General features: G+C 58.3%; 2 protein-coding genes across 4 annotated transcripts; one reads left to right on the top strand and one right to left on the bottom strand.

The window, feature by feature from the left end:
• Positions 1-385: 385 nt before the first annotated feature.
• LOC115617980 (alpha-2-macroglobulin-like protein 1) lies at positions 386-18134 on the top strand. Its single transcript, XM_030509072.1, has 32 exons — positions 386-582; positions 1040-1229; positions 1500-1662; positions 1772-1824; positions 2324-2344; positions 3119-3272; positions 3382-3466; positions 3559-3673; positions 5081-5195; positions 6285-6394; positions 6513-6677; positions 7297-7530; positions 7817-7874; positions 7955-8100; positions 8366-8521; positions 9068-9292; positions 9826-9895; positions 10009-10108; positions 10445-10670; positions 10749-10875; positions 11157-11292; positions 14009-14198; positions 14552-14711; positions 14994-15046; positions 16123-16165; positions 16255-16460; positions 16544-16756; positions 17246-17370; positions 17449-17536; positions 17658-17723; positions 17827-17933; positions 18068-18134. The coding sequence occupies exons 1-32, from the start codon at positions 509-511 to the stop codon at positions 18117-18119; spliced, it is 4026 nt and encodes a 1341-aa protein (XP_030364932.1). The 5' UTR covers positions 386-508; the 3' UTR covers positions 18120-18134.
• Positions 18135-19069: 935 nt separating this feature from the next.
• Positions 19070-27001, bottom strand: FTSJ3 (FtsJ RNA 2'-O-methyltransferase 3). 3 transcript variants are annotated; one of them, XM_030508772.1, is made up of 22 exons: positions 26733-27001; positions 25822-25948; positions 25632-25737; positions 25389-25435; positions 25137-25216; positions 24826-24925; positions 23834-24028; positions 23638-23753; positions 23030-23134; positions 22741-22841; positions 22587-22667; positions 22339-22497; positions 21880-22015; positions 21566-21771; positions 21326-21446; positions 21151-21244; positions 20786-20933; positions 20601-20677; positions 20359-20461; positions 20082-20265; positions 19882-19976; positions 19070-19600 (listed from the first exon to the last, which is right to left on the bottom strand). In XM_030508772.1, exons 2-22 carry the CDS (start codon positions 25886-25888, stop codon positions 19411-19413), a joined length of 2511 nt encoding a protein of 836 aa, XP_030364632.1. In that variant the 5' UTR covers positions 25889-25948; positions 26733-27001; the 3' UTR covers positions 19070-19410. The 3 variants fall into 3 exon arrangements, with proteins under 3 accessions (XP_030364632.1, XP_030364630.1, XP_030364631.1); XM_030508770.1 differs by having other exon boundaries at positions 26685-26906; XM_030508771.1 differs by lacking the exon at positions 26733-27001 and adding an exon at positions 26415-26443.
• Between the last annotated feature and the right edge of the window lie 10 nt (positions 27002-27011).

Raw genomic sequence — 27011 nt, forward strand, 5'->3', positions numbered from 1 at the left:
CAAGGGCACAGTGCTCCAGTTTGGCATCATTCCTGCTCTTGGGAGTGCCTGGCTCGTTATGGAGGAAACTCTGCAAAGCTGTGGCAATCGACCACCCAGACAGACACCACGAGCAACAGAAAAGAGGCTTCCCATGAGCAGCAACTCGCTGGATCAAGAACTGTCCCATGGAGATGGTCAAGGGCAGTGTACACGTGAAGATCTCATTTCCCAGAAAGACCCTTTATTCCCTTCCCTCCTGCCAGAGCTCCCTGTATGCAGCCAGTCCATCAGCTCCGAGTTGGCTCAGCACCCCCATCACCATGGGTGGGGTTTGGCTGCCCAGAGCCTTGAACCCATCAAAGCTTGGGTCTGGTGGTTAAACATTGTCCCGGCTGGATGGCTGGGTCCTAGCCAGAGGCCTCACTCGGCTTTTATTTGCTGCCATCAGGGAGATGAAAGCTTGAGGACAGGAAGAAAACCCAGCACGGGGCCTCTGGGACCACCTTGTTCTACTGGTCCTCCAAGCATGGGGTCTGCATCCGCCCTGCCCTGCCTGCTGCTGTGCACCCTGTATCTCACAGCTGGAGCATCTGCAAAGCCGTAAGTCCTCTCCATGTCTGCCTGTCCATGCCTGGTGGGATGGTGGTTGTCCTCAGTGGTGTGACAATCCTTGCCATGACTGTGGTGGCTGGTTGGGGTGGAAATGTTCAGGGTGGTGGTTGTCCCCATAAGAAGACTTTGTTCCTGGAGTTGGTGTCTCTGGGCTGTGCTGGTGCAGATGCCGCCTCACACACAAGCAGGAGGATGAGCAGAGCCTTTCTTCCTTCTGCAGATCAACCTCTCAGCTCTTTCCCAAGGTGGGCTCTGCTCTGGTCTGTGCTCTGGCCAGCCTCCCTGGGTGCATGGGTGGAAGGCTGGGTGGCATAGCCCTGCAGAGAGCATCCAAGGCTAGAAACCCCCCAGCACCCTCTGCCTAGAGAGTCTGGGGTGGAGGGGAGCACTGGGATTTGGTGGGAGGTCCCTGGCCTCCTCCATTGCCGAGGTGTCCCCTCTCCAGGCACTACCTGGTGCTCTTCCCTTACACGCTCTACTACCCACACCCGGGCAAAGTGCACATTCACCTCCTGGACCTGGATGCGCCCGTGCGGGTGACCCTGCACATGGCAAGCCACCACGGCGTCCCCAACGTCACCCTGGAGGAGCAGGGCAATGAGATCCTCCAGCTGAACTGGCCCCACTTCCCCAACGTGAGTCACGGCCCCTCTGCCATAGCCGGGCTGGGCGAACAGGGAGGGGACTGGGGTCCATCTGCATGGCCAATGAGTGAACTGAAGAGTGGAGGGACATGGAGCATGTATGGAGACCTTATGAGCATCGTCTTCCCATGCATATGAGTTCCCTGGTGCCTTCATGGGTCAGTGGGGTGGTGATGGTGAGGGACAGGTATGGTGTCGCACTGGCATCCAACATAAAGGCTCAAAGCTCAAAAACCATTTCTGATGTTTCCCTGGCGGCAGATTTCTACTCCTTCTGCCAGCATGTACGAGGTTGCGCATCTTCACATCTCCATCCAGGGAGGTTCCCTGCAGGTCTCTGAGCAGAGGGAAGTCCTGGTGAAAGCTCTGGAGCCAAGGGTCCTGGTGCAGACAGACAAGGATGTCTACGAGCCTGGACAAACTGGTGAGGGGCAGGAGCTGCTGGAAGAGCTCCCATGCTCTTGGGATGGGATCCCTAGATTTGGGTCCCAGGCTGTAGTGCTCACTCCTGCTCCTGCCTTTGCTCTCCCCAGTGAAGATTCTAATTGTCCATTTGGATCAAAACTTCATTGCCAGCAACAGAGAGGTGAGATGGGCTTGGGGCACGGGGGTGTGTGGAGGCAGTAGGGTCTCCATGTGCCTGAGACCATCGGTTTTGGCAGCAGTGGCAAAATCTTCAGTGTTTCCACGAGTATGGAGGAGACTGATGCAGGGATGGAATCCCCTAAACACTGAAGGGAAGTGGGATATGGTCGAAGGAGGGGATTCTCCCCCTCTGCTGTGCTCTGGGGAGACCCCCCCTGCAGTCCTGATCCAGCTCTGGGGCAACAGCACAAGAGGGACGTGGAGCTGTTGGAGTGAGGCCAGAGGAGGCCCCGGAGCTGCTGCGAGGGCTGGAGCAGCTCTGCTCTGGAGCCAGGCTGAGAGAGCTGGGCTGGGGCAGCCTGGAGAAGAGAAGGCTCCTGAAGGGGAGACCTTAGAGCAGCTCCAGTGCCTGAAGGGGCTACAGGAGCTCAGCTCACAGTTTAGCCGCAAGCTCAACTCTGTGCTTTGAGCATGCTAAATGCTTCTCTCTTTCTTTGCAGATTCCCTTGGTGGTCGTGCAGGTGAGTTGTCATCCTGTGCCAGCCTGTCATCTCCCTTGGGAGGAGCAATGGACCCCCAGCATGTGTGTGATGCTGGGGACAAGGAGCCAGGAACAGGAACATCCCTGCTGTGGGTGTTGAGAGAAGTTACAGAAAGTGGGCATAAGGGCTTGGGTAGATCTTAGGCAGAAGTTCTTCCCTGTGAGGGTGCTGAGGCGCTGGCACAGGGTGCTCAGAGAAGCTGTGGCTGCCCCATCCCTGGCAGTGTTCAAGGCCAGGTTGGACACAGGGGCTTGGAGCAACCTGCTCTAGTGGAAGGTGTCCCTGCCCGTGGCAGGGGGTTGGAGCTGGATGAGCTTTAAGGCCCCTTCAACTCAAACCAGTCTGGGATTCTATGATTTCCAGCCCACTAAGAGTCAGCTTGCTGTCTGCCTTCGAGACAGGGTGTCCTCTGGGAGGCTGAACAAAGGAAGATGGCAGTGGCTATTGCTATGGAGACTTTGACCCCAACTGGAGAACCCCCCGAGCTCCCAGTCCAGGCTGGAGCACCCCCCTGCCGGCTCCACCTGCTGTAGCCAGGCTGGAGCTCGGCTAATACAGCACCCAGGGTGGGGAATTTTCCTTCTGGAGAGGTGATGTCCTCAGGGATGCTCTGAGTGTGATGTCAAGTCAAACCCCTTGCTTCTTGTGAGGATACCCAGGGTGACCTGAGTCCTTGAGGTTGTCAACCCACCTGCACCACCACATACCCTGTCTTCATCTCTATGAGCTGATGCCACATGTTCTCATGTGCAGGATCCCAACGAGAACCTTGTGGCGGTGTGGTGGGAGGTGAGTCCTCAGCAGGGCATCGTGGACCTGTCCTTCTCACTGGCTGCAGAGCCAGCCCTGGGCACCTACACCATCACCGTGGAGGGGAGCTCTCACCAATTCAGTGTGAAGGACTCCGGTGCGTGAGGATGAAAGCTGGGCTCCACACGGGGTGTTTGGGAGCCATCTCATGGAATGGCAAGAAACTGATGAAGGAAGAAATGGGAACAATCCCATTCTCCCCCCAGGGCTGCCCAACTTTGAAGTGCTGATCCGGCTGCCCCGCTTTGTGACAGACAAGGACAAGAAGATCCCAATGGATGTCTGCGGGCAGTGAGTTGGAGAGCAGCAAGGCTGGCTGCTCCTGGGGTGATGCTCCCCTTGCATCTTCCCCATCTGCTCCCCTTCCTGCTCCCTCCCAACAGGTACCCATCTGGGAAAACCTTCCGAGGCAGAGCTGAGGCCAGGCTATGCCAATTCCACAGCTTTGTTGTTTTCCTGAATGGATCTAAGATGACCTGTGCTGAGTTCAGGGGCCAGGTGAGGGCAGAAGGAGAGGGAGAAGGCACATGGGTGGTGGTCCTAGCAGTCATTCTCCGTCTTGGGGTGCTTGGGCTGAGGATGGCTGGGTGCTTCATTTGAGCATCACCAGGTCATCCAGCTCTCATGTGAAACTGCTGCAAACCCAGAGTCATAGAATCATAGAATCATAGAATAGTTAGGGTTGGAAAGGACCTTAAGATCATCCAGTTCCAACCTCCTGCCCCGGACAGGGACACCTTCCACTAGAGCAGGTTGCTCCAAGCCCCTGTGTCCAACCTGGCCTTGAACACTGCCAGGGATGGGGCAGCCACAGCTTCTCTGGGCACCCTGTGCCAGCGCCTCAGCACCCTCACAGGGAAGAACTTCTTCCTTATACCCAACCTGAACTTCCCCTATTTCAGTTTGAACCCATCACCCCTTGTTCTATCGCTACTGTCCCTGATGAAGAGTCCCTCTCCAGCACCCTTGTAGCCCCTTTCAGACACTGGGAGCTGCTCTGAGGTCTCCACGCAGCTTCTCTTCTCCAGGCTCAACAGCCCCAATGCTCTCAGCCTGTCTCCATACAGGAGCTGCCTCCAGCCCCCTGCTCATCCTCGTGGCCTCCTCTGGACTTGCTCCAACAGCTCCATGTCCTTCTTATGCTGAGGACACCAGAACTGCAAAAAGTGCTGCAAGTGGGCTCTCACGAGAGCAGAGCAGAGGGGCAGGATCACCTCCTTCGACCTGCTGCTCACATTCCTTTTGATGCAGCCCAGGATACGGTGGGTTTCTGGGCTCGAGTGTGCACTGAAGCTGGCTCATGTTCAGTTTCTCATCAACCAACACACCCAAGTCCTTCTCCTCAGGCTGCTCTGAATCTCTTCTCTGCCCAGCCTGTAGCTGTGCCTGGGGTTGCCCCGACCCAGATGCAGGACCTTGCACTCATCCCAAAAGCAGGCATCCCAAAGCAGGAAAAGGAGCCAAGTAGGAGCACTTGGGATGGTGCTTGGGCCAGGGTGGGCAGGGATGGGACAGGCAGCTGCATGGCAGAGTGCAGTACAAGCCCTAGGGGGTCAAGTTTTCAGGATCCAAGAGCTGCAGAACAGAATGGAGGGAGGCAGCAGCAGCTGGAAGCCAAAGGATGACAGCAGATGACACTGGAGATTGAGATGAGCTCTGAGGCAGAAGCTCTTCCCTGTGAGGGTGCTGAGGCGCTGGCACAGACTTTTCCCAGAGAAGCTGTGGCTGCCCCATCCCTGGCAGTGTTCAAGGCCAGGTTGGACACAGGGGCTTGGAGCAACCTGCTCTAGTGGAAGGTGTCCCTGCCCATGGCAGGGGGTGGGGACTGGATGAGCTTTAAGGTCCCTTCCAACCCAAACCAGTCTGTGGTTCTGTGATTCCAACGTGGGTGACTCTCTCATTCAGACTGGGAGGAATGGCTGCTTCTCCGCTGAGGTGCCGGCCACTTTCTTCAACCTGACCAGCCTGGACTACGAGGATCAGCTCCACGCTTTTGTGTCGTTGCTGGAGGAGGGCACTGGTGAGCACAGTCATGCTGACAGCCACGCGGTGACGTCCTGGGGTGGTGGCACCTGGAGGATGTGGCACAACTGCTCTGCTCCGGTGTCCCCAGGGTCCCTGTCCTTCCCATCCATTACCATCAGCCCCTCTGTGCCCGTGCTTGCTTTGGTGTTATTTTTCTCTCTAATCCTGACTGCTGGAGCAGTCCCTGAGCTCCTGAAGGCTGATCAGGAGTTTCTTTCCCTTCCAGCATCCTCTTCCCCAGACATCCCTTCCTCATCCACCTCACCTTCCTCTGCCTCCCTGAGACTAGTTTGTGTGCTGGAGTAGTGCCTGGAAAGCTTTCAGGGTATTATTTGTCTTATGAGGTCCTTCTGGCTCTGAATCTAGTTATAAGCAGTTGCTTTTCTTAGGGTTTGTTAGACACACATCCTTAGAGTCAAGTAAGAAGCCTAATGTCAGCACAATGTAGCTGCAAGTGGCCTCTTCTATTTGCTTGCAGCCATGAAGAGGGGCACTTCAGGGTAGACCTTGATATTTGGGTAGCACACAGAGCATGGTCCTGCTCACACTGTCTCACCTGAGGACCTACAGGGTGCTGGAGAGGGACTCTTCATCAGGGGCTGTAGTGATAGGACAAGGGGTGATGGGTTCAAACTGAAACAGGGGAAGTTCAGGTTAGATATAAGGAAGAAGTTCTTCCCTGTGAGGGTGCTGAGGCACTGGCACAGGGTACCCAGAGAAGCTGTGGCTGCCCCATCCCTGGCAGTGTTCAAGGCCAGGTTGGACAGAGTCTTGGGTGACATGGCCTAGTGTCAGACATCCCTGCCCATGGCAGGGGGTTGGAGCTGGATGATCTTAAGGTCCTTTCCAACCCAAATCATTCTGTGATTCTATGACCATGTTTTTGCATTTGTTGCTCAATTTGTGTGGTTCTGCACTATGCAAACTTGCCCTTTAGCCACTGAATGCAAGAGGAGAGCTTTGCTTCATATGGCCACTTGCAAACACAGCAGAATGTGTAACGCTCCATGCTTGAGACTCTCTGACCCATCTTTCCTGGTGAGAATCACAAGGACATGTTGCTGAGTGCCTTTCCTCTCTGCAGGGAGGCAGCGTGAAGCGAACAAAAGCTGTATGATTGTCTATGAAGAGGCCATGATCACATTTGAAAGCAGTGATAAATTCTACAAGCCTGGGGTCCCCTACACTGGGACGGTAATGGGGGGGGGGAGGGTCCCTGCACCCCACAGGGCTCCTGCTGCACACCAATCCCACTCCCCAGACCTCCAACCCTGTTATCCCACCCAGCATCCCCCCTTCCCTCCTGGTGCAGATGTTGCTGAAGGGAATCAATGGCTCTGCCCTAGCAGAGGAGGAGTTCCTGTTGGTGGTTAATACTATAGGAGAAATCCAAAGGAAAACCCTGCTCACAGATGGGTCGGGGAGAGCCTCCTTCAAGCTGGACACCTCTGGTTGGAAGGACAAGGTCCTCCTACACGTAAGTGACCCACTTCCCTTCAGACACCCCAGATTTTGGTAAAGATCACAGATTTTTTTACACAAAATCTTCCAGCCTCCCCTTGACCACATTTGGTCTTTGTGCACCCAGAGCATCCCATGGTAAAGAGCTCCACGTGTGTATTAACTCTGTTTAATGCCTTGATGCCTGTCAAACCCTACAGATCTCAGCACTCTTCCTACCTCCTGCGTCAGGAAAAGGCTCTACTCCCACTGTTGGTGCATTCTGCAAGTTCTTCCTCTAATTCCTTCTCTTTGCCTTACTGTTTTCATGCTTCACTGCCAAATTCGGGATCCTTTCCACCTTCACCACCTGGGCACAAGATCAAATAGTCCTGGGGTGCTTTATCAGCATATATATACCTGCCTCCTCTTGCCATCCACTGGCTACCCCGTTGAGTGTCCTTTGGACAAGCCAGATGATGGCATGCAGCTCTATGTTTTTGGGTGCTGAGCACAGCTGGATTGTGTTTCTTTGCATGCTGCTGCAGGGATGTCACAGTAAAGCATGTGGCAGCCACAGGGTGGCTTTCCACCCCTACTGTGCTCTGCTGCTGAGCTGATCTTTGCCATTGACAGCCTCAATTTCCACCCCTCAGGGCGAGCTCAAGCAAGACCCTCCAGCCTCTGAGGATGAAAACCAGGAGTATCTCAACTACAAAAGTGCATCTCGCAGCGTGTATCCCTTCTCTGTGGACAGCAGAAGTTACCTGAAGATACACAGGGTGATAAAGAAGCTGCCCTGCAGACAGCCCCAGCAGCTCAGCATGGATTACTTGTTTGATGAGAAGGCCATGGAGAGCAAGCAGCAGAGCTTGGATGTGGTCTTACTGGTGAGCCTTCACCTGGGGAGAGATGGGGAGCTGCATGAAAGGCAGAGCTCAGGGGAGGAGGATCTTCCCCTCCAGCAGAATTCATTTCCAGCCAGCCCTGGGCAGGTACTCTTGGACTCAGGGATGGACCCTGGAGCTGTCAGGTCTTGGGGCACCATTTCCATCCCTCTTGTGGGATGTTGCTCTAATAGTCTGTCTCTGAGCATCCTCCACAGCCTCTCCTCATCTCCTTGTGCTGCTTCCCCACCCAGCATAGGTTTTGCTGTTCCCACCTCCTCCTCTGCAGGTCCTGGCCAAGGGGACCATCGCCACGGTCCTCAGGAAGGAGCTGCCTGCAGAGGCCGGTAGGTTCTGGGGCACGTGGGGCTGTGCAAGGGCTCTGCTCCGTGCCTGCCCCTCACTCTCCTCCCTTCCCATGGCCCAGGGCTCAGCGGCTCCTTCTCCCTGGAGCTGCCCATTGGCCCCGAGCTGGCACCCGTGGCCACGGTTCTGGGCTACGTGGTGCTGCCCGATGGCGAGATTGTGGCCGACAGCACCGAGCTCAAGGTGGCCAAGTGCTTCCCCAGCAAGGTGAGCGGAGCCTGCTGGGCTTGGTGGGGAGATGTGGGCACTGAGTCTTTCGACATCCCCTGCAACTGGCCGGTCCCAGATTCTCCTTTCAGGGAGGGTTTTCCTTCCTCTCCTGTTCCGGTTGCTGCTGCAAACCATCTCCTGGCTTTGATCTCAGTCCTCACTCACCATCCTCTGCTGGGATTTGGGGCCAGCCTGGGGCACAGAGGTACTACCTGGGATCAGCTCCTCTCTTCCTGAACCCAAAAGCTTCCCTTCTCTCCAGGTGAATCTGTCCTTCTCGGAGCAGAGGGCTCTGGTGGGCTCACAGCTCCGCATGAAGGTGCAGGCTGCCCCAGGGTCACTGTGTGCCATCTATGCCGTGGATCAACGTGCACAGTCCTCCAGTCGCAAGGGCAAGGGCAAGCTCAACCCCGACATGGTGAGCCTGGAGTAACCTCAGTGCTAGGCTGGTCCTGGGCTGGACTGGGCTTGCTGCTGGGGCACAGGGACAACAGCTTCTTTCCACTGTCACCAACTTAAACAGGGAAAGTGCAGCTTAGATATAAGGAAGAAGTTCTTCCCTGTGAGGGTGATGGGGTCCTAGAACAGGTTGTCCAGAGAAACACTGCTGGCAGTGTTCAAGGCCAGGTTGAACAGAGCCTTGGGCGACATGGCCTAGTGTGAGGCATCCCTGCCCATGGCAGGGGGTTGGAACTGGATGATCTTAAGGTCCTTTCCAACCCAAAACTTCTACAATTCTATGATTTTAGGGGAGGAGAAATAGGGACCTTGGGAAGCATCGCTGGGCTTGGAGAGAAGAGAGATGGGAAGGTGAGGTCCCAGCAGAGAGGCTGGGGCTGGTGGCATCACTATGATCCCCAAGGAGGTGCAGAAGCCATGGGGCAGTGACAGGGGCAGGAAGGGCTGGAGCTGGGCCGGGAGCGTTTCGTGTCTTTCTCACCCAAAGCTCATGTGTTTGGTTTAGGTCTATAACTTACTCCCAGCGTTTTCTGGATACATCTATCCTTTTAAACCTGACGAAGCTATTTCATCTCACTGCTCGATGGATGAATTTGGAGGCATGAGTTTGGCCATTCCAGCCATTAACTGTTTTGATGTGCCAGCGAGGAAGAGGATGTGCCGTCGTAGACCGAGGCGCTGGCAGGTCCCGCGGCCTGATGCCCAGCCAGGCTCCTATAGCCTGTTTAAGGTATGAGCCCTCCAGCCCTTCCTCACACTCCTTTTCCTCCTCAGGGTGCTGGGAACACCCAGTCCTTTGCCCAGCCCATGTCTGTGCTCACAAACTGGCTCAGGACACATACAGGAAATGCATCTGCCAGCCCAGGCACAGCAGCATTCCATAGGGAAGGGACTAAGCTCTGTTCTTCCCATCACAAATCTGGCCTTGGAGTGAAGAGAATAGATTGTCTCGGCATTCCCCTGCTTTTTGTAGGGTGCATGTCTCCCACTGGCAGCAAACCCGGGGGTCGGGGCTGTTTGGGATTGGAGCGGACAGAGCAGATTCACCACATCTTCCCCAGCTCTCCCTGGCGCAACACCTACTCCTGGCACAAATATTCCCCTCCTGCACTCCCACTGCAGCGTGGCGGGAGGTCCTGATCTTCAGGAGCTCTGTTCTGGCATGGGGCTTTGGTTCCTGGCTTCAGAGCGGGATGGAAAAGGTGTTTTGGGATCTCTGGGCTGCGGCGTGGTTGCTATTCTCTCTCATGTGTTCTGTTTCAGGACGCAGGTTTGAAAACTGTCACCAACGCTGAGCTGGGCTGTCCATCAAGCACCCATCTGTACCCCCAGGGTGAGTGGAGAGAATCTGTAACAGCCTCTGTGCTGGCTGCAGAAGAATGGCTGGGGACATCCTGCCTCTTTCCATCCTTCCTGGCAGCATGTTCAAGTCATGCCCATTTGCAGTGCCACAACTGGAGGATGATCCTCTGGCAGGAGTCATGGAGGACCCAGGGATGCAGACGGGTTTCTTGGAAACATGGCTGTGGGAGCTGGTGCCTGTGGGGTGAGTAAGGAGACCTCAAGGTAGGTAACTGCACCAGCTTCACCGCTGGGTGCAGTGCCCAGACCTCCGGTTCAGTGCCCACATATCAGGAGTGACACTGAGACATGTTCAGCCTCTTCCTTTGGACCTCAGCACTGACCCTAGGAGAGATTGGACAGTCTGTCCTGTAGAGAGGGGACGCCGTAAGACACTGATGGTACCTCTGTCCATCTCCAAGCGTATGATGGCCACCAATGGTCCCCGAGACCTAGAGGAAGGGGGTTGGCATGCTCCTACTGCTGGCCTGGCCCACCAGACCAAGCGTGTAAAGTCTGTCCATCTTTTACCTCCCTGCAGGGACCGGGGCTCTGCAGAGGTGGCAGTGACGGTGCCCGATGTCATCACCGAGTGGGAAGTGGGGATGTTCTGCACATCCCCGCTGGGCTTGGGGCTGGCCCCTGCCACCACCCTCACGGCCTTCAAGCCCTTCTTTGTGGAGCTGGCGCTGCCCTACGCCGTGGTCCAGCACGAAGCCTTCACCCTCGTGGCCACCGTCTTCAACTACCTGCAGCAGTGCCTGAGGGTGAGCGGGGCCGGGCAGGGGGGGCTCTGGGCTGGGGGCCTGGTGGTGGCTGAGGGAGCCATGGCCGTGGTCCGGCAGGTCCGGGTGACGCTGGTGGAGTCGGTGGAGCTGGAGGTGTCAGCGGGCTCAGACGAGGTGAACAGTGGTTGTGTGTGTGCAGATGAAACAAGGACCTTCCAGTGGGACGTGCGAGCCACCAGGCTGGGTATGGAAGGGATAGAAAAGGACTGGGGATGGAGTAGGAGAGCCCCAGACACTGCTTGAAACCCTCCTCTTTGTCACTGCTTTTCTCATCCTTTCCTTCCCCTCCCAGTTTCCTCTCCCCTCTCTCCCCTTTCCCTTCTCCACTCTCCAATCTCTTCCTTCTATTTCCTGGTCCTATTGCATCCATTGCACCCTCCTCCTTCCCCATCTCCCCAGGGTGGCTCTGAGCTGCAGCCAGCCCCTAAGGCAGTATCACTGTAATGTCCCCATCTCCCTTCACAGGGGAGGTGAATGTCACCATCATCACCAGGGCCCTGCACTCTGAGGAGCTCTGCGGCACCGAGGTGCCCGTGGTGCCAGCCCATGGGCACGTGGACACTGAGACAAAGCTCCTTATGGTGCAGGTGAGCACACTGAGGTGCTTGTGCCATCCTCTCGCCAGGAGCAGAGCTTCACCCAAAGCAGTGGCCCATGGAGCAGAGCAAAGCATCACCCCATCCCTTGGCCGGGCTGGATGGAGCTTGTGGGTGCTGCAGGGTGCACCAAGTGTGTCCACGCTTAGTGGGACCATCACCCACCACCAGTGGATGGTGCCTTCCCTTCCCTTTTGGGATGATACTGGTACATTTGAGGCTGCTGGCTGTGTGATGTTCACTTTGCTCCCCTCATCACACTGTGCATGGGGCTGCTCCAAAGACAGCCCAGGTGGCCCTAAGCTCTCATGGGCCATCAGAGCTGATGGGCTGCTGGTTGGGTTCCAGGCAGGGCATTTGTTGGAGATAGACAGGCATTTCTGGGACAGAGAAGGGCAGGCTGACTGACCCCAGCCTCATACATGCTGTATTCCTGGTTTTAAAGCCTCCAAGACTGACGTGAAGGAAAACTGCAGCTGTGTGGCTCTCCCCCTGCTCCTGGCCCCATCATACCCAGCAGACAGCCACAGTCTCGAGGGATGGCAGCCTTCTCCCACCCCTTCACCCCCTTCGCCTGACCCAGCAGGAGTCTGAAGCAGCATGGTTGAGATGAGGCCTCCAAAACCCAGCCCTGATGTCCCATGTGGGCTGCCCACCATGGAGCTGTGATTTCCCTTGAGCAATCCCTTGGAGAGGGGATCAGGGCATTTGAGCTGACCCTGGGCTGGCAAAAAACCTTGGAACACCAGTGCAAGCCTGATGGCTGGGTATGGAGAGGATGCTCAGGGCTGCCCTGACACTGTCCCTGCTCAGCCAGGCTGAAACGATGAGGAAAAAAGCAACTGGGAATAAGCGAAGTGGAAGATAAGCAGCATAACGTTTGCCTTGCAAGAAAGCTCCCTTCAGGCTCTTTCCCACCATCCCTGCTCAAAGCCAAGCCCAAAACACACTTTGTGTTGGGAGCACAGTGCTCCTGTCCACCTCCGTGATGTGTCAGTGGGGCTGCACCTTCACTTTGCTTTGCTGAATAAAGAGCTGAGACCAAACCGGAGAGAGCATTCGTTGCACTGGCAACAAGGCAGTGGAAGCAGCAGCACGGTGCGGGGTCAGTGGTGCCTGGTCAGGAGGGGCTGGGGGACACTGGCTCCTGCTTCAGAGTCACCAGCAGCACCCAGTGACAAATCCTTCACGTACTGTTTCTCCTCAGCATCACCACAGCAAGAGGCAGAGCCCCCCCTGCTCCCAAATCAATCTCCCTTTGGCCTCACTGCTCACAGCCCCCCCTGCACCCTGATGGCCCTGAGCTCCTCGTCACTTTGAACTATCCAGGGGATGCCTGTGGGGGCACTGACTCATGTCCATGTCCTGCAGCAGCAGAATGGGCTCAGGGCCATGCTCCCTGCACCTTGCTCTCTATGGGGGTGGCAGGGACCAGCCTCCTCTGGATGCTGAGACTGTGTGGGGCTGCTCCTGAAGGGCAGGGAGGTGAGGGGAGGGCTGTATCCAGCACAGCAGGCATGGGGACAGCACGAGAGCCCATGGGAAAGAGGTCCACCCCATCCATGGCTTCCTGCAGCACTGCCTCTGCCCCCCGCCATGCCCCCAAAGGGAAGGGGACTGCACTCAGAGCGCTGTATGGCAGTCACGGAGCTGGGCCAACTTCCTCAAATTCCCACTAGGATGTAAGGAGGCAGCTCAGCCTGTGCTCAGGCTGGTGTCCAGCTCCCAGCCCAACACCATTCTGCGCCTGTGCCCATAACTGAGCTGATGGAATTAGAGGAAACGGGGCAAAAAGGCAGCCTGAGACCTGCACCCAGCCCAAATAGCTGCTCTTTGGCTAAATCTGAAGTACCTGGAAACAAACCCTTTTGAGAAACCAACTCACACATTGTTCCCATGATGTGCTGCCTGCTTTCAGTTTGGGGATTCATTCCTGCTCCCTCCTGCCATAGTTACCCAGCAAACCAGTGTGTAGGTGGGTCCTGCCCCCTGGTTTTGAACCTCTAGAGCCTATGGGAACCTTTTCTCAAGTCACCAAAGTCCATCAGAGCCTTGAACCCAGGAGGCTGTGGGCAGATGTCAAACACTGCCCTGGCTGCATCTGCAGGTCCCTCTGCCAGCCCTTGTTTGCTCACCGGATGGAAAGCAAAGATCTTGCTGCAGAGCCTGCAGCAGAGCAGGCACGGGTCTACAGCATTCCAACACCTGGAGAAGGAGGCTGTGGCCATCCCCAATGTCCTCTTGCATGTGGAGACATGAGGTCCCTAGCTGCCCTGCCTGTTCTGCTGCTCCTCATCCTGCATCTAGCATCTGGGGTGTCTGCAGCTCTGTGAGCCCTCTCTGTGTCTGTCTGTCTGTCCATGGCTGGTGGGAGAGTGTGTAGTCTTGGGTCCTTGTCAGTAGGTGGTGGGAGCTCATCCCACGCATGTGATTGTTGGCCAGGGTGGAAATGCTCAGGCTGGTGGGGCCCATGGCTGGTGGCTCTGGGATGGTTTATTGTAGGTGCTGCCTCACGTGCAGCTGATGTGTGAGCAGAGCCTTTGCTTTGCTGAGCTGAGAAGTCAAGGGGAGCCCAGAAGCAGAGCAGGGATGCTGGGGGAGGTGGCCCTGAACCCCAGCACAGGTTTCAGTGCACCCAGTACCTCTTAGAGGCCTCTGTGGGGCCTGTTCCGTGGTGCACCTCATCCCCACTCCTCTCATGTCACCACTTCTCCTTGCCAGGAGTTACGTGGTTGTGTCCCCAGCTGTGATCTACCACCCATACACAGCGATGCTGTGGGTCCACATCAGTGGTCTCCATGAGCCTGTGCAGGTGAGCATACAGCTGCAGAGAGCAGACAGGACCCATAACATCACCCTGTTCGAGAGGAAGGTCCAGGATCCTCATCTGTACCTGAACATCACCTTCCCTGTGAGTGTCACTCTATGCACAGCCGTAAGTGTCGAGGGGGATGCCCTGGACACCCCACTGTCTCCAGAGCACCAGCTCTCCTGAGCGTGGGGCTGTGGTCCCATGTGGGGCTGGGAGCAGGCGTGACTTCCTCATCTTTTGGTAGGGCCTCATCCCCCATGCTCGGGCTCAGCCCAGTTACTTGGTGGTTGAAATAATCCCCTGCAGGCCAGGGCAGGGTGTTGGGGAGGACATTTCATCTCAGCCCCTGGCTTGAGGATGAGGAGTGCTCTGGGTCACTTGGCATGAGAAGAGCATCCTGGCCATGGCATGTCCCTTGTTCTCACCCTGTGCCTGGTGTTTCCCCTTGGGAGGCTCCAGCCCCCACCAAAGGCAAGGAGGAAATTGTAGACTTGCTCATCTCAATCCAGGGAGATTCCCTGCATGTCTCCATGAAGAAGGTGATGTTGAGAGCCCTGGAGCCTGGGATCTTTATACAGACAGACAAGGCTGTATACAAGCCTGGGCAGCAAGGTGAGGGGGGCAGGATAGAAGGACTTGGTGGGAGAAGGGTGCAGGAGGCTCAGCCTTGCTCCTATGCTGCATGGAAATGGAAGGGCTCATCCCGGGATACACTGGGAACCCCATCGCTGGCCCAGGGCAATGCCAGGACACACTGGCAGCACTGGAGGCTGTGCTGCTTGTGGGGCAGGGCCCCACTGCAGGGCTCGGGGTGGATTTCCATCCGCCTTCCCTATGGGGATCCCCCCTCCCTGTGGATGCACCTGCTCCTGCATCCCCCTTTGCTCTTTCCAGTGAAGTTTCGGATTGTCTCGTTGGATAAAGACTTTGCTCCCAGCAATAAGAAAGTGAGAGCTGGGCTGGGGAAGGGGGAGGTTGCAGGGCTCCTCTTCACTGTCCTACAGCCTCTGCAGGCTGTGAGAGACATGTGGGAGTTAGCCAGTGCCTTTCCCTTTGGGAATCCTGCCCCAGCCAGCTCCGCTGGGGTGGCTGCGCTCCCCAGGGGTAGGGATGTTCACACAGGCTTCAGCAGGCTAAGAGAGGGGAAAACAGAGTTGCATGTGTGCCATGGGAACGTTCCCTGTAAGCTCTTGGGGAGGAATGGAATGGTGAGTGGGAATCAGGGAAAGTGCTATCGATATCCATCAAGTGATCAAATGCCATGGATACAGGTGAGTTCAGTCTCCTGTAAGCATGGTTGCTCTCTGGAAGTGCAGGAGGTTCCCGGGTGAAATGGTTGCTGGCTTCTTGTGAAGGTGCTAGGAGATGCCACCTCTATGTGCCTTGCTGGCAGTGCCTCCATCCCAGCTAGAGCTGCCCACAGGCTGACAATCAATCCCAAAGCAAATTGGAGGGTTGGAAGTTCACAACATAGAATCAAAGGATGGTTTGTGTTGGAAGGGACCTTAAAGCTCTTCCAGTTCTAACCCCCTGCCACGGGCAGGGACACCTTCCACTAGAGCAGGTTGCTCCAAGCCCCTGTGTCCAACCTGGCCTTGAACACTGCCAGGGATGGGGCAGCCACAGCTTCTCTGGGCACCCTGTGCCAGCGCCTCAGCACCCTCACAGGGAAGAGCTTCTGCCTTATATCCAACCTGAACTTCCCCTGTTTCAGTTTGAACCCATCACCCCATGTCCTATCACTCCAGTCCCTGATGAAGAGTCCCTCTCCAGCATCCTTGTAGCCCCCTTCAGACACTGGAAGCTGCTCTGAGGTCTCCACGCAGCTTCTCTTCTCCAGGCTGAACAGCCCCAATGTTCTCAGCCTGGCTCCATACGGGAGCTGCTCCAGCCCCTGAGCACCCTCGTGGCCTCCTCTGGACTTGCTCCAACAGCTCCATGTCCTTCTTATGTTGGGGACACCAGAAGGATGACCCCATCTTCCCCGGAGGGGCTGGTGGGATGATGCCGGGTGCTGAGGCAGCGAGCCCGGCTTCAGCGCCTGGCCCAGCACAGCATCAGCGCAGGTTCCACCTCCCTGGGTCACCCCATCCCAGGCACAGCCCCCTGGCACCCCCGGAGCAGGGGGCTGAGCTCCCACTTCCTTCTCTCCCAGAGGGGCAGCTCTTCTGGCGCAGGAAGGGGAAGGCTCTGTCCCCATCACAGCCCTCCTGGGCTGCCGCTGCTCCAGCAGAGGTGGAGATGGCAGCCTATGTCCTCCTGGCCTACCTCTCCCAGCCCCAAGTGTCCTCTGCCGACCTGGGCACCGCTTCCCAAATCGTCTGCTGGCTCAGCAAGCAGCACGCAGGTACCAGCACCAGGGTCCATGGCGCTGTCCCAAAGCACCCCCACCCTACATCTACAGTTAGGGGGTGCCCCCGGTTTGCTGCTTTCTCCATGCCCAGGACACCGTGGTGGCCCTGCAAGCCCTGGCCAAGTATGCTGCCCTGACATACAGCAGCAATGGGGACCTGATGGTGACGGTGACATCCCCGCTGGGCAACGTGCAGGACGTTCTGGTGCGCAGCAGCAGGCGGCTGGTGCTGCTGCAGGCAGCTCTCGAGCTGCCGGGGCCATACGTGGTGCAAGCCCGCGGGCAGGGCTGTGCCCTCGTGCAGGTTGGTAGGACGTGGGGTCCCCGTCACAACTATGCGAAAGAAATAGTCCAAAATGTCCAAAATCCAACTTCCAAAATCTGGTACAAAGCCCAAAGAAGAGCAAGAGACACAATTACATGGATGCTCAGCCTATCCCTCATCCTGAGAATCACTCTCACCACGCTGACCTGACTTGCTCAAACCCGGACTCAGAGCAACTATCTCCGGATGAAGGTGGCTTTGACCTGCTTGGATCTGCTTGACTGCTCTTCTCAACCCTCAGCAGCAATCCTATTCCTGCTATTTGACCCAGTAACTGCACTCCTCCTCCCACTCCCATCTGACATGTCCAACTACCACCCTAATCTGAACCTTTACCATCATCTCCCTGCTTAACAACACCAGGATTAACCTAGGAACGAACACAAGGAGGATTAGAATGAGCAGAAGTTAGTCTAATGAAGACAGTTGGTTTGTCTCGGTGGTGCCAACCCTCCTGTGCCACCACAGGTGACCCTGCGCTATAACGTGCCACCACCCCCAAGCACGGGGATGTTCGACCTCCACGTGGGGACGGAGCCCAAGGAGTGCACGGGGGACGCCAGCGCCCGCTTCCACCTCATCCTCCGGGCACGGTAGGGCTGGAGCTGCCCCCTGGGTTTGGGTGGGTCAGGAGCAGACCCCAACTGCACCCCAGGGCTCTGTCCTTGCAGGTACACTGGGGACCGTCGTGCCACCAACATGGTTGTCATCGAGGCCAAGCTGCCATCTGGCTACAGCCCAAAGAGCTCCGTGGTGGAGGTAGGAAGCTCCTGTTGCCCCCAGAACTGAGGCAGGCACAGTGGGACATGAAGGGGCACCCACTTGGGTGCTAGGGCACCCATTGAGTAGCTGTTGCCCATCCTGAGCCGTGTCCCTCCAGCTGAAGAGGCAGAAGGTGGTGAAGGTGGAGGTGAAGCCTGACCAAGTGACCATTTACCTGGACCCGGTGAGATGGGGCATGGGGACAGGAGCAGGACCCTGCGTGCTGGGGTGCGGGGATGCTTCCCCATCAGGGGTGGTCGCACCTCATCCTTGGGATGTCTCCACAGCTGACGAAGGAGGAGGAGACCTTCACCTTCACCACCAGGCAGGACTTCCCAGTGAGGAACCCCCAGGCAGCCACCGTGATGCTGCACGACTACTATGAGACGGGTGAGCCCTGCTGGGGATGTGGCCTTGGTGGCCACTCCAGTGGCTCAGAGGGGGCCTGGCTGAGCTTTCAGTTCCCATTAATGAGCTTTCGCTCATTAACAGGAGCAGCTCACCCTGAGCTCATCCTTCCCATTGCAGTGATCGCAGGGATGCTGCCCACAGCACACCCTGCAGCTCAGGTGGGGGCTGAGCCTGACAGGGCAGAGGGGTCACCCCACCACTGGGACCCTAATGGGGACCCACCGACCCTGAAGGGCCAACCTGGGCTGTGCTGAGCCCCTGGAGCTAGGGGAAGATGGGCCATGAGCAGGGATGGAGGAGCCCAGCCAGGTGCCTGGAGCCCTGCATTGATGGATGGGGACTTGCTGGGCAGAGCTTGGGGGATTGAGGTCAGGGAGGACCCAGGCTGTGGGGTGCAGAGAGAGCTGTGCCTCTTTGAGGGGGCTCAGACCCCCCCAATCAATCCTCTTGTGCTCCTTATGGAGCTCAACATCTGTGGATTTAGGCTCATACAGGGGATGAGACACTGAGCTCCAAGGGATGGGAGGGACAAGGGCAGCCGGGGGGGCAGCAGGTCTCTCCTCTCAGCACACCCATATCTCATGTTGAAGAGGCTGATGGTCAGGAGCAGGAAAACTTCTAGCACAGCCTGGAGCCCCGCAGCTGGAACCATCCCTCAGCCACCGAGAACCAGGAGAGCCGATGGTTCTGCTCCCACCCTGGCCCTCCACGGGAGCAGAGCATGGCTGAGATGCCCACAGCTCTCTCTGGACTTGGTCCCATCTCCCTTTAGCAGCTCCCACCCCCCCAGTACCCAGTGCTTCCCATCCCTGGCACTAACATGGTACCATTGCCACCGTGAGGGCTGTAAGGACCATGTCTGCACCCAGATTCAGGCACTGCTGAAAGGGAGAAGCCACAGTCCCCGGTCCCTGCCCTAAATACACACACTGCCTCAGGCACGACTTTTCTCTTGGTCTCTTTCCTAAACCTGCAGGGTCCCACATGGGGAGGGTGACAAGGGATAGGGGTGGCAGGGATGGGGGGGCTGCTCTGCACTGCATTGGCTGGGGCAGGGTGGGTGCAGGTCTGGCCACGCTGCTGGCCAAACTTGATGAAGGGAGGCAGGACACATCCTGCTGCAGTCTCAGACCAGGGTTTAATTCTGCTGTAACCAAAGAGCTGCTCCATGCACGGCCCTGACATGCACCTGCCCGAGGGCTCAGTGACAAGTATGGCCCAGGGAGCTGTCCCCTTGAGCCACAACCTCCCTGGGGTCAGCGAGGGCTGCTGTGGATGCTGGTGCCATCTCCACAGATGGCCAAATAAACCCTCCCTGCCCCATTGGAGGACAGGAGGCAATGTCACATCAAGGCACCAATAGCAACGTGTGGCTGGCACAGTCCTGTCCCCAGGATGGGGCAGGATGAGCCGGCTGCTCCCAAGCTGAGTCCCTCCCTGGGGATGGAGCTGGTCCCACGTCACTTGTGGCGTTTCTTCTTCTGCTCTTTGCGCTTCTGAGCCCTCACATCCTTCTTCAGGCGGCTGTCGACAACCTTGAACTGGCCCTTGACACCGGGAGGACGGCGCACGCGGGGTCCCACACCTTTCTTAGCCACCAGGTAGGTGACCTGCCGCTTCTCCTTGGCCAGCCCAGCCTTCTTGTAGATGCTGGGAGAGAATGGCAAAAGGTGAGACCGAGACCACCAGTCCACCAGTTTGGCTTTGGGATGTATCCAAAGACCAACACTGGGTCCCTCCACTCCTCTGTGCCCCAAGATGGGGCTCCTTTGCTTGCTCTGTCACCCCTCAGCCTGCACCCAGCTCCAGCCCAGCCTCTGCCAACCCTGCTGGGTTACACACAGGAGCTGCCCCTGTGTAGTGCAAGGACAAGGCATCGTGAACCAGCCCAGCACAACAGGCAGGATCTGGACCTCAGCTTCCCCACTCACCGCCGCAGCTGGGCCACCTTCTCCCGCTCCGAGATATCCACCGTGTTCACCACAGCCTCCGCTTTCTTCTTCATCTGCTCCATCTTCTTCAGCATCTGTGGGCACAGCGAGAGGTATAGGGACAGGGGGGATTTGAAGAGGGATGGAGCACCCGGGGGGGGGCGGAACGGAGCCCCACACGGGTCCACAGCCCCACTCACCCGCCGCTTCTTGCGGGCTTTGGCCTCTGCCACCTTCTTGATGGGGCGGGCGTTGATCTCGCGCCAGCGCTGCCGATAGGCCTCGACCGTCTGCCGGTCCACCGGGACCTGCCGGCGCCGGTGCTGCTGCTCCTCCTCCGTGAACCATGAAGGCAGCTCGCCCTCATCCTCGTTGAAGGAATACCTGGGAGAGGGGGGCTCAGGTGAGTGTAAGCAGGATGTGGGGTCCTGCTCCCCATCGATACATCTGCCTGTCCCCTGGTGGTAGATCAAGTACCTGTTGAAGGAGTCATCAATCAAGTCCCGCTTGGCCTTCTTGGAGGTGGCGATGACAGAGCCGAGGGCCAAGCCCTCTGCATCCAGGACACGGGCTCTTTTCACTGCAACATACAGACAGCTTAAAGCTTGGCCCATCTACAAGCAGCCCTGCCAGCCTGGGAAGCCTGGTGTGACCCTGCCTCAGGTCCCTAAAGAGGGACTCGCTGGGCACACACAGGTCCAGGAGCCCCCAGCGCTCACCTGGGTTCTCGATGGGCACCACCTCAAAGCCACATGGCTCGACACGGCCCCGTTTCCTCCCCACTGGTGTTGGCGGCCTGCAGAGAGCAGAGTGGTCGGGGCTGGGGTGCTCACCCCATCTCCCAGCTCTCCAGGACTGTGGAGCTGTGGGACAACATCCAGACCAGCCCTCTCCCAGCCCTCACCTCTCCTCATCGCTGCTGCTGTCATCATCACTGCTCTGCTCATCCTGCACTTTACCAGTGTCAGGTCCTGGGTCTGTGGCAGGCAGGGACTCAGCTGGAGCCTCCTCCTGGGGCACCTTCTTCTGCTGCTCCTTCCTTGTTGCTTTGTCTGGGGAACACGAACCACCGGGTGAGAAAGGGTTGAGACAAACCCCACTGCAGACCATTCCTCTAGACACCCAGCTCGCTGGGTAAGGACACAGACTGGAAACAACCTCTGGAGATCTCCAGGCATGCCCAGAGCCGTATCTGCACCGAGGTGTGATCCAGTGCCCCAGCCTGGGCCTTGGGGCTGTCCCTCTGTGCCCCCCGCAGCCCTCACTAACCTTTCTGAGACTCGCGCTGTTTCTCGGCCAACATCTGCGACTGCCCCAGCTCCAGCTCCTCATCTGCATCATCTTCAATGCCAGCAAAGGCATCCTGGGGACGGGGAGCAGCAGGTCAGGGGACACAGGGAAGCTGCTGGGCTGAGGCTGCTGCTGTGGGCCCAGCAGGACTCACCTTCCCAAACCACAGGCTGGTCTGCCGTTCCTCCAGCACCGACTTCTCCTCCAGGGGTACCAGCAGCGGATTCTCCTGTTCCTCCCCTTCCTCCTCATCTTCCTTCTGCTTCAACTTCACCCTGTTACAAGGCAGCACCAGGATCAGAACCCCTCAAGTGAAGATGGGGTGAACCCACTGCTGCCTTGTGGAGCTGCTCCAGAGGAAGCCTGTGCCCAGGGAGGTCTCTCCTGCTCTCACCCCTTTGCACCCTGCTCTCGCCGCTCCCGCTCCAGCCGGCGCTGCCGGGCCTCTATCTCCACCAGCTCCTCCGGGTCCAGGTCGCTGGCCAGGGACACATCGTCCTCTCCTTCTTGATCCGAGACATAAATATCATCGTCCCCAGGTCCTATCTCCAGGAGGGCATCTGCTGATGCCATGTCCCCCCGGGTCACCTCGTTCAGCAGCTGCAACACAAGGAAGACAAGTCATAAGGTAAAGTACATCAGCCACGCGCCCACCACTGTCCCAGCCCCAACAGCTCTGGGAGTCTGGCCTCCCCCTGCCCCACACACCGGGGTCCTGTGGATAGTCTGGAGGGAGAACATGCTGGTGTCACCATCATCAGCAATGGAGACACCAGGGAGGTCCATCTTCAGCTCCACACGCTCACGCTGCTTCCGCTGTTCCTTCAGGATCTTCTTCTTCTTTCTGGAAGAGACAAAGGAATGGGGCTACATTCTGCCTGCCCCCCCCGCCCCATCCCAATGGCTCATCCACTGCCACATCAATGACAGATCTCCCTCGCAGCACTGTGATCTCTCTGGGAGGGGTCCCCAGTGGGGACAAAGGGGGCCTGTGCCAGATTGAACAACTGCTTCACCCGCTTGGAGGAGCAGATGACCCTGAGGACCCCAGACCCACAAACCCCACCTGCTGCCAGCAGAGGGTCGGGGGCTGACACTGCCACCTTCTGTGCCCACGGCTGGAGCCTCCCGTGCTCCCCCATCTCTCCTTGTGTGAGATCTTTTTACCTCTTTAACTCTGCCAGCTCCTTGGCCTTCATCTCCGCCAACGCCAGCTCTACCTCCTCCTCTTCCTCTTTCACCACCTCATCAGCTGCAGCTCCTGGCGATGTCTTCTTCTCCTTCCTCTCCTCCTCTTTGCCTTCCTCCTCTTCCCCGGAGCTCAGGCTGCCAAAAGGAAGGAGCTCAGACCACCTCTCTTGGTGGCAGCCCCATCCCACCATACTGGAGCTTTGGGGCAACCCTGCTGTCCCTACTTGATATCCAGCTCCTTTGCCTGCTCCTTCAGCTTTCTGGCCAAAAACCGCCGCAACTTTGTCCTCCAGTTCAGCAGAGCTCTGTGTGGGGAGGCAGAGAGTCAGAGACACCCGCCAGGCCCAGCATCGAGCCTGCCCCAGTCACCCGCAGTACCTGAGCTCCTTCCTTCCCAGCACACGGATGTCCTTGCAGCACTGCCGCAGCTCCTCCGTGGTGGAGCTGTGATTCTCCAGCTCACCGTCCCCCAGTGTGATCTGGGCAGAGCAGAGGGAAAGGGCTGTTCCCCCTGAGCTTCAGCCCCTGCGTGGGCCTGGTGGAGCCTCCCGTCCACCACGACAGGAACAGAGCCATAGCTGGGGCGCTTGGCTCCCTCTTTGCATCACTCTGTGCTCCTGGGGAAGCCTCAGGGGCCACCAAGGTCCCCCTCACTTCGGGTCCTCACCTCGTTGGCCTTGGAGAGGAAGTCCACGGGGTTGGGAGCCTTGAGGAAGTCCATCAGGGTGAAGCGGTGATAGAGGGTCATGTCACCATCTGCATAGCCTTCTGCCTGCAGGAGGAGGGAGTTGTATGAGCCATAGAGGCAGCTTCCACCATCCCTAAAGGTTCAACGATGTCAGATAACTCCTGTTTTGCTGCACGTGTCCACCTAAACATGCCCCCATGCCCAAGGGATGAGGGCAAGTCACCAGCCCCAACCTGCCAGCTCCACAGTGCCTCCCAGTCCCGCCTCAGACTGAGTGAGGTGATGAGCTTTGTGTCAGGTCCATGCCCACTTCACAGAGCCTTTGCTGTCCTATGTCCTAAAGACACCCCACAGAGACACAAACCCAGCGGCCAACCATTGCAGGGAGGGTTTTACTGGTCCATCCCCAGCTTCACAACTTGTATCACCATTTCCCCATCACTGCACCACCTTCTAAGGCTGCAAACCTCCCCAAAACTAGCTCTTCCACCACTATGCATCCCCAGAGCTTCCATTTTCGTGTGTGACTTCACTTATTACGTCTTTGACCACAATCCTCAGCCCCATTTGCTTGACCTTACTCATACCTTTGGTTTCTTCTTGCTGACCAACTCGCTAACGGACTTAGTCTGAACCTCCACCTCCTTGAAAGCATATTTTGGGTCAAAGAATTTGCTGTCGATTTTATCTGGAGCCTGATAACCTGGGATGGAGAAATCAGAGGTAACAGCAGGCTTTTCCCAGCCCCATTCCAGCAGCTGCAGGTCTCCCCTGATCGCTCACCCTGGCACACCACAAAGATCTCAGCAGACTCGTTGCGGGACGCCTGGGGCTTGGTGGCCTGGACTTTGCTGAAGAACTGCTGGAAGATCCAGAGGAGGGGCTGGTAGTCCCGGGAACGGAAAACCTTGGTGATGAACCAGCCACCCTTGCAGAGGAAATCACAGGCCAGTCGTAGGGCCATGAGGGTCAGGTTGGCTGCAGCAGGGGACAAGAGCAGGCAATGGTCATCACTGTCCCCACCGCCCAGCTCCCTGTCCCACTGCACACCCCACTGCCACCCTGCCCTGCTGGGCTATGGGATGAGAAGCTTAACATGAGCCAGCTTCATTGTGCACTTGCAGCCTGGAAACCAACCGTATCCTGGGCTGCATCAAAAGAAGCGTGACCAGCAGGGCAAAGGAGGTGATCCTGCCCCTCTGCTCTGCTCTCGTGAGACCTCACTTGCAGCACTGTGTGCAGTTCTGGTGCCATCAACATAAAAAGGACATGGAGATGTTGGAGCAATTCCAGAGAAGGCCACGAGGATGAGCAGGGGCTGGAGCACCTCCCGTATGGAGCCAGGCTGAGAACGTTGGGGCTGTTCAGCCTGGAGAGGAGAAGCTGCGTGGAGACCTCAGAGCAGCTTCCAGTGTCTGAAGGGGGCTACAAGGATGCTGGAGAGGGACTCTTCCTTAGGGACTGTAGTACTACAACAAGGGATAATGGCTTCAAACTTAAACAAGGGAAGTTCAGGTTAGATATAAGGAAGAAGTTCTTTACAGTGAGGGTGGTGAGGCACTGGCATGGGTTGCCCAGGGAGGTTGTGGATGCTCCACCCCTGGCGGTGTTCAAGGCCAGGTTGGACAGAGCCTTGGGCCACATGGTTTAGTGCGAGGTGTCCCTGCCCATGGCGGGGGGGTTGGAACTAGATGATTTAAAGGTTCTTTCCAACTCTTACTGTTCTATGATTCTATGTGCCCACCCTTGTACCCCCAGACCCTGCCAGGCCCCACCTTGGGAATAGGCATCATGCACCCAGCTGGCTCCCACGTTGGGTGCTCCATCGTTCAGCACCACATCCACCTTCCATGTCTGCAGCTCCTTGCGCAGGGCCTGAGCGACAGGGACACGCGTTTTCCCCACTAACCCCCCTGCAAGAGCCAACAGGCAGCACCCCCCATCCATGCCAGCTCAGCCCCCTGCCTCTGCCCGACCCCCAGGAGCCCCAGTGGAGCAGGCAGGGTGATGCCCACTCGCATTGCAGATGGTGCTCTGGCACCCAGACTGGCACGTGAGGCTCGGGGCAGAGGAGACAGGTTCATACCTGACGGCACTTCTCAGTGGTGATGTCCTCCTGCAGTGTCACCACGTTGGGAATGGGTTTGATGGGGACCAAATCCACCCCTGGAAAAAGACATGAACACTGACTGCAACCCCTCAAAACTGAGCTTGGCTTCCCCACCCATCCTCTCTTTCCACCAGGATCCCAAATCCAGGATCCCCTTCTTTGGCCACATCCAGGCACTGTGGTGAAGCTTCCTGCCCCAGCCTGCTCCTGCTGGGTCCCAACACTCACCAATGATCAAGCTGGAAACCGGCATGAATTTGGAAGCCACCTGCAGCCTGGAAAGAACGGAGAGGAACAAAGCTACAGCGGGGTTCCAGGTGAGCCCCCCCAGCACTGAGCTGTTCTGTCGGGGGGCTGGGATCAGCTCTGGCATCAAGCACAGAGCCACAACAACAGAGAACACACAAGCTGCTTTGTCACAGTGCCCCGGGGCAGCAGCGGGCTGAGACCTGCGGCCCTGACACCACTCACCACCCGCCGGGGGCCGCGCACAGGTCCAGCAGCACCCGCGCCTTCTGCAGGAACTGGAACTTCCTATTGAGCTGGAGCAGCTTGAAGGAGGAGCGGGACCGAAAGCCTGTGGGATGGAGAAGTGGGGGCACAGCTTAGCGGGGTTCGGGGTTACCGGCGCCGCAGACCCTACCGGTCCTGCCCCCCTCACCAGTCTCCTTGGCCAGGTGGTAGAACTTGTCCCGCCGGCTCTTGCCCAATTTGCTCTTCTTGCCCATGGTGGCGCAGCGCAGGGCCCCCCGCGGGGCCCGGACCCTCCGTCAGCCGCCGGCTTGGACCTGAACAGATCAGACCGGGTGAGCTCGGGCCGGGCCGGTGCCCCCCGGGACCTCCACAGCCGAACCCCAGCGCCCCCCCGCTGCCTCCCCACACCCCGGGACCCTCCGAGGCTTGTCCCGAGGTCCCCTCAGCGCTGACACCTCGGAGCCCCCTTCCTTGGCCCAGGCCGCAGCTGCCCCGCGGCACGGAGACGGACAAGACCCCGATCCCAATCCCGACTCCGATCTCGGTCCTGATCTCGACCCTGACCCCGATCCCGATGCCGGTCCCGACCCCGATCTTGACCACGGTCCCGACCCCGGTCCCGATCCCAACCCTGACCCCGATCCCGATGCCGGTCCCGACCCCGGTCCCTATCCCGACTCCGACCCCAGTCCCGGTCCCGATCCCGACTCCGACCCCGATCCCGGTCCCGATTCCGCTCCCGACCCCGATCCTGACCCCGATCCCGACCCCGATCCCGACCCCGGTCCCAGTCCCGGTCCCTATCCCGACTCCGACCCCAATCCCGGTCCCGGTCCCGATCCCGATCCCGACTCCGATCCCGACCCCGACCCCGGTCCCGGTCCCGGTCCCGGTCCCGGTCCCGGTCCCCATCCCGACTCCGACCCCGACCCCGATGCCGGTCCCGATCCCGATCCCGATCCCGATCCCGGTCCCGATCCCGGTCCCGATCCCGGTTCCGATCCCGATCCCGGTCCCGGTCCCGGTCCCGATCCCGACCCCGATCCCGACCTCAGTCCCAGTCCCGGTCCCGGTCCCGCCGCCGCCGCGTGCCCTCACCGCCTTCCCGGCGTGCCCCGCGCCAGCCGCCCCACTTCCGCTTCGCCTTTCCGTGGCCACCATCTTGGGTGCGGCGGCGCTCCCCCCCCCGCGGCCAGGCGGGCGGCCTTGGGCGGGAGGAGGGGGAGCGATACCGAGCCCCCTCCGGGGCGCGCCCGAGCCCTGCCCGTGCCCCTCCGGGACGGGGCGATGAGCTTGGACCGCACCACAATGGCGGCAGCGCACCTACGTGAGCACACCGCCCCCCGCCGGCACCGCACTGGGCTGTGTGGGGAGAGG

This window comes from Strigops habroptila, chromosome 19 (assembly GCF_004027225.2).
Source record: "Strigops habroptila isolate Jane chromosome 19, bStrHab1.2.pri, whole genome shotgun sequence".
NCBI lineage: Eukaryota > Metazoa > Chordata > Aves > Psittaciformes > Psittacidae > Strigops > Strigops habroptila.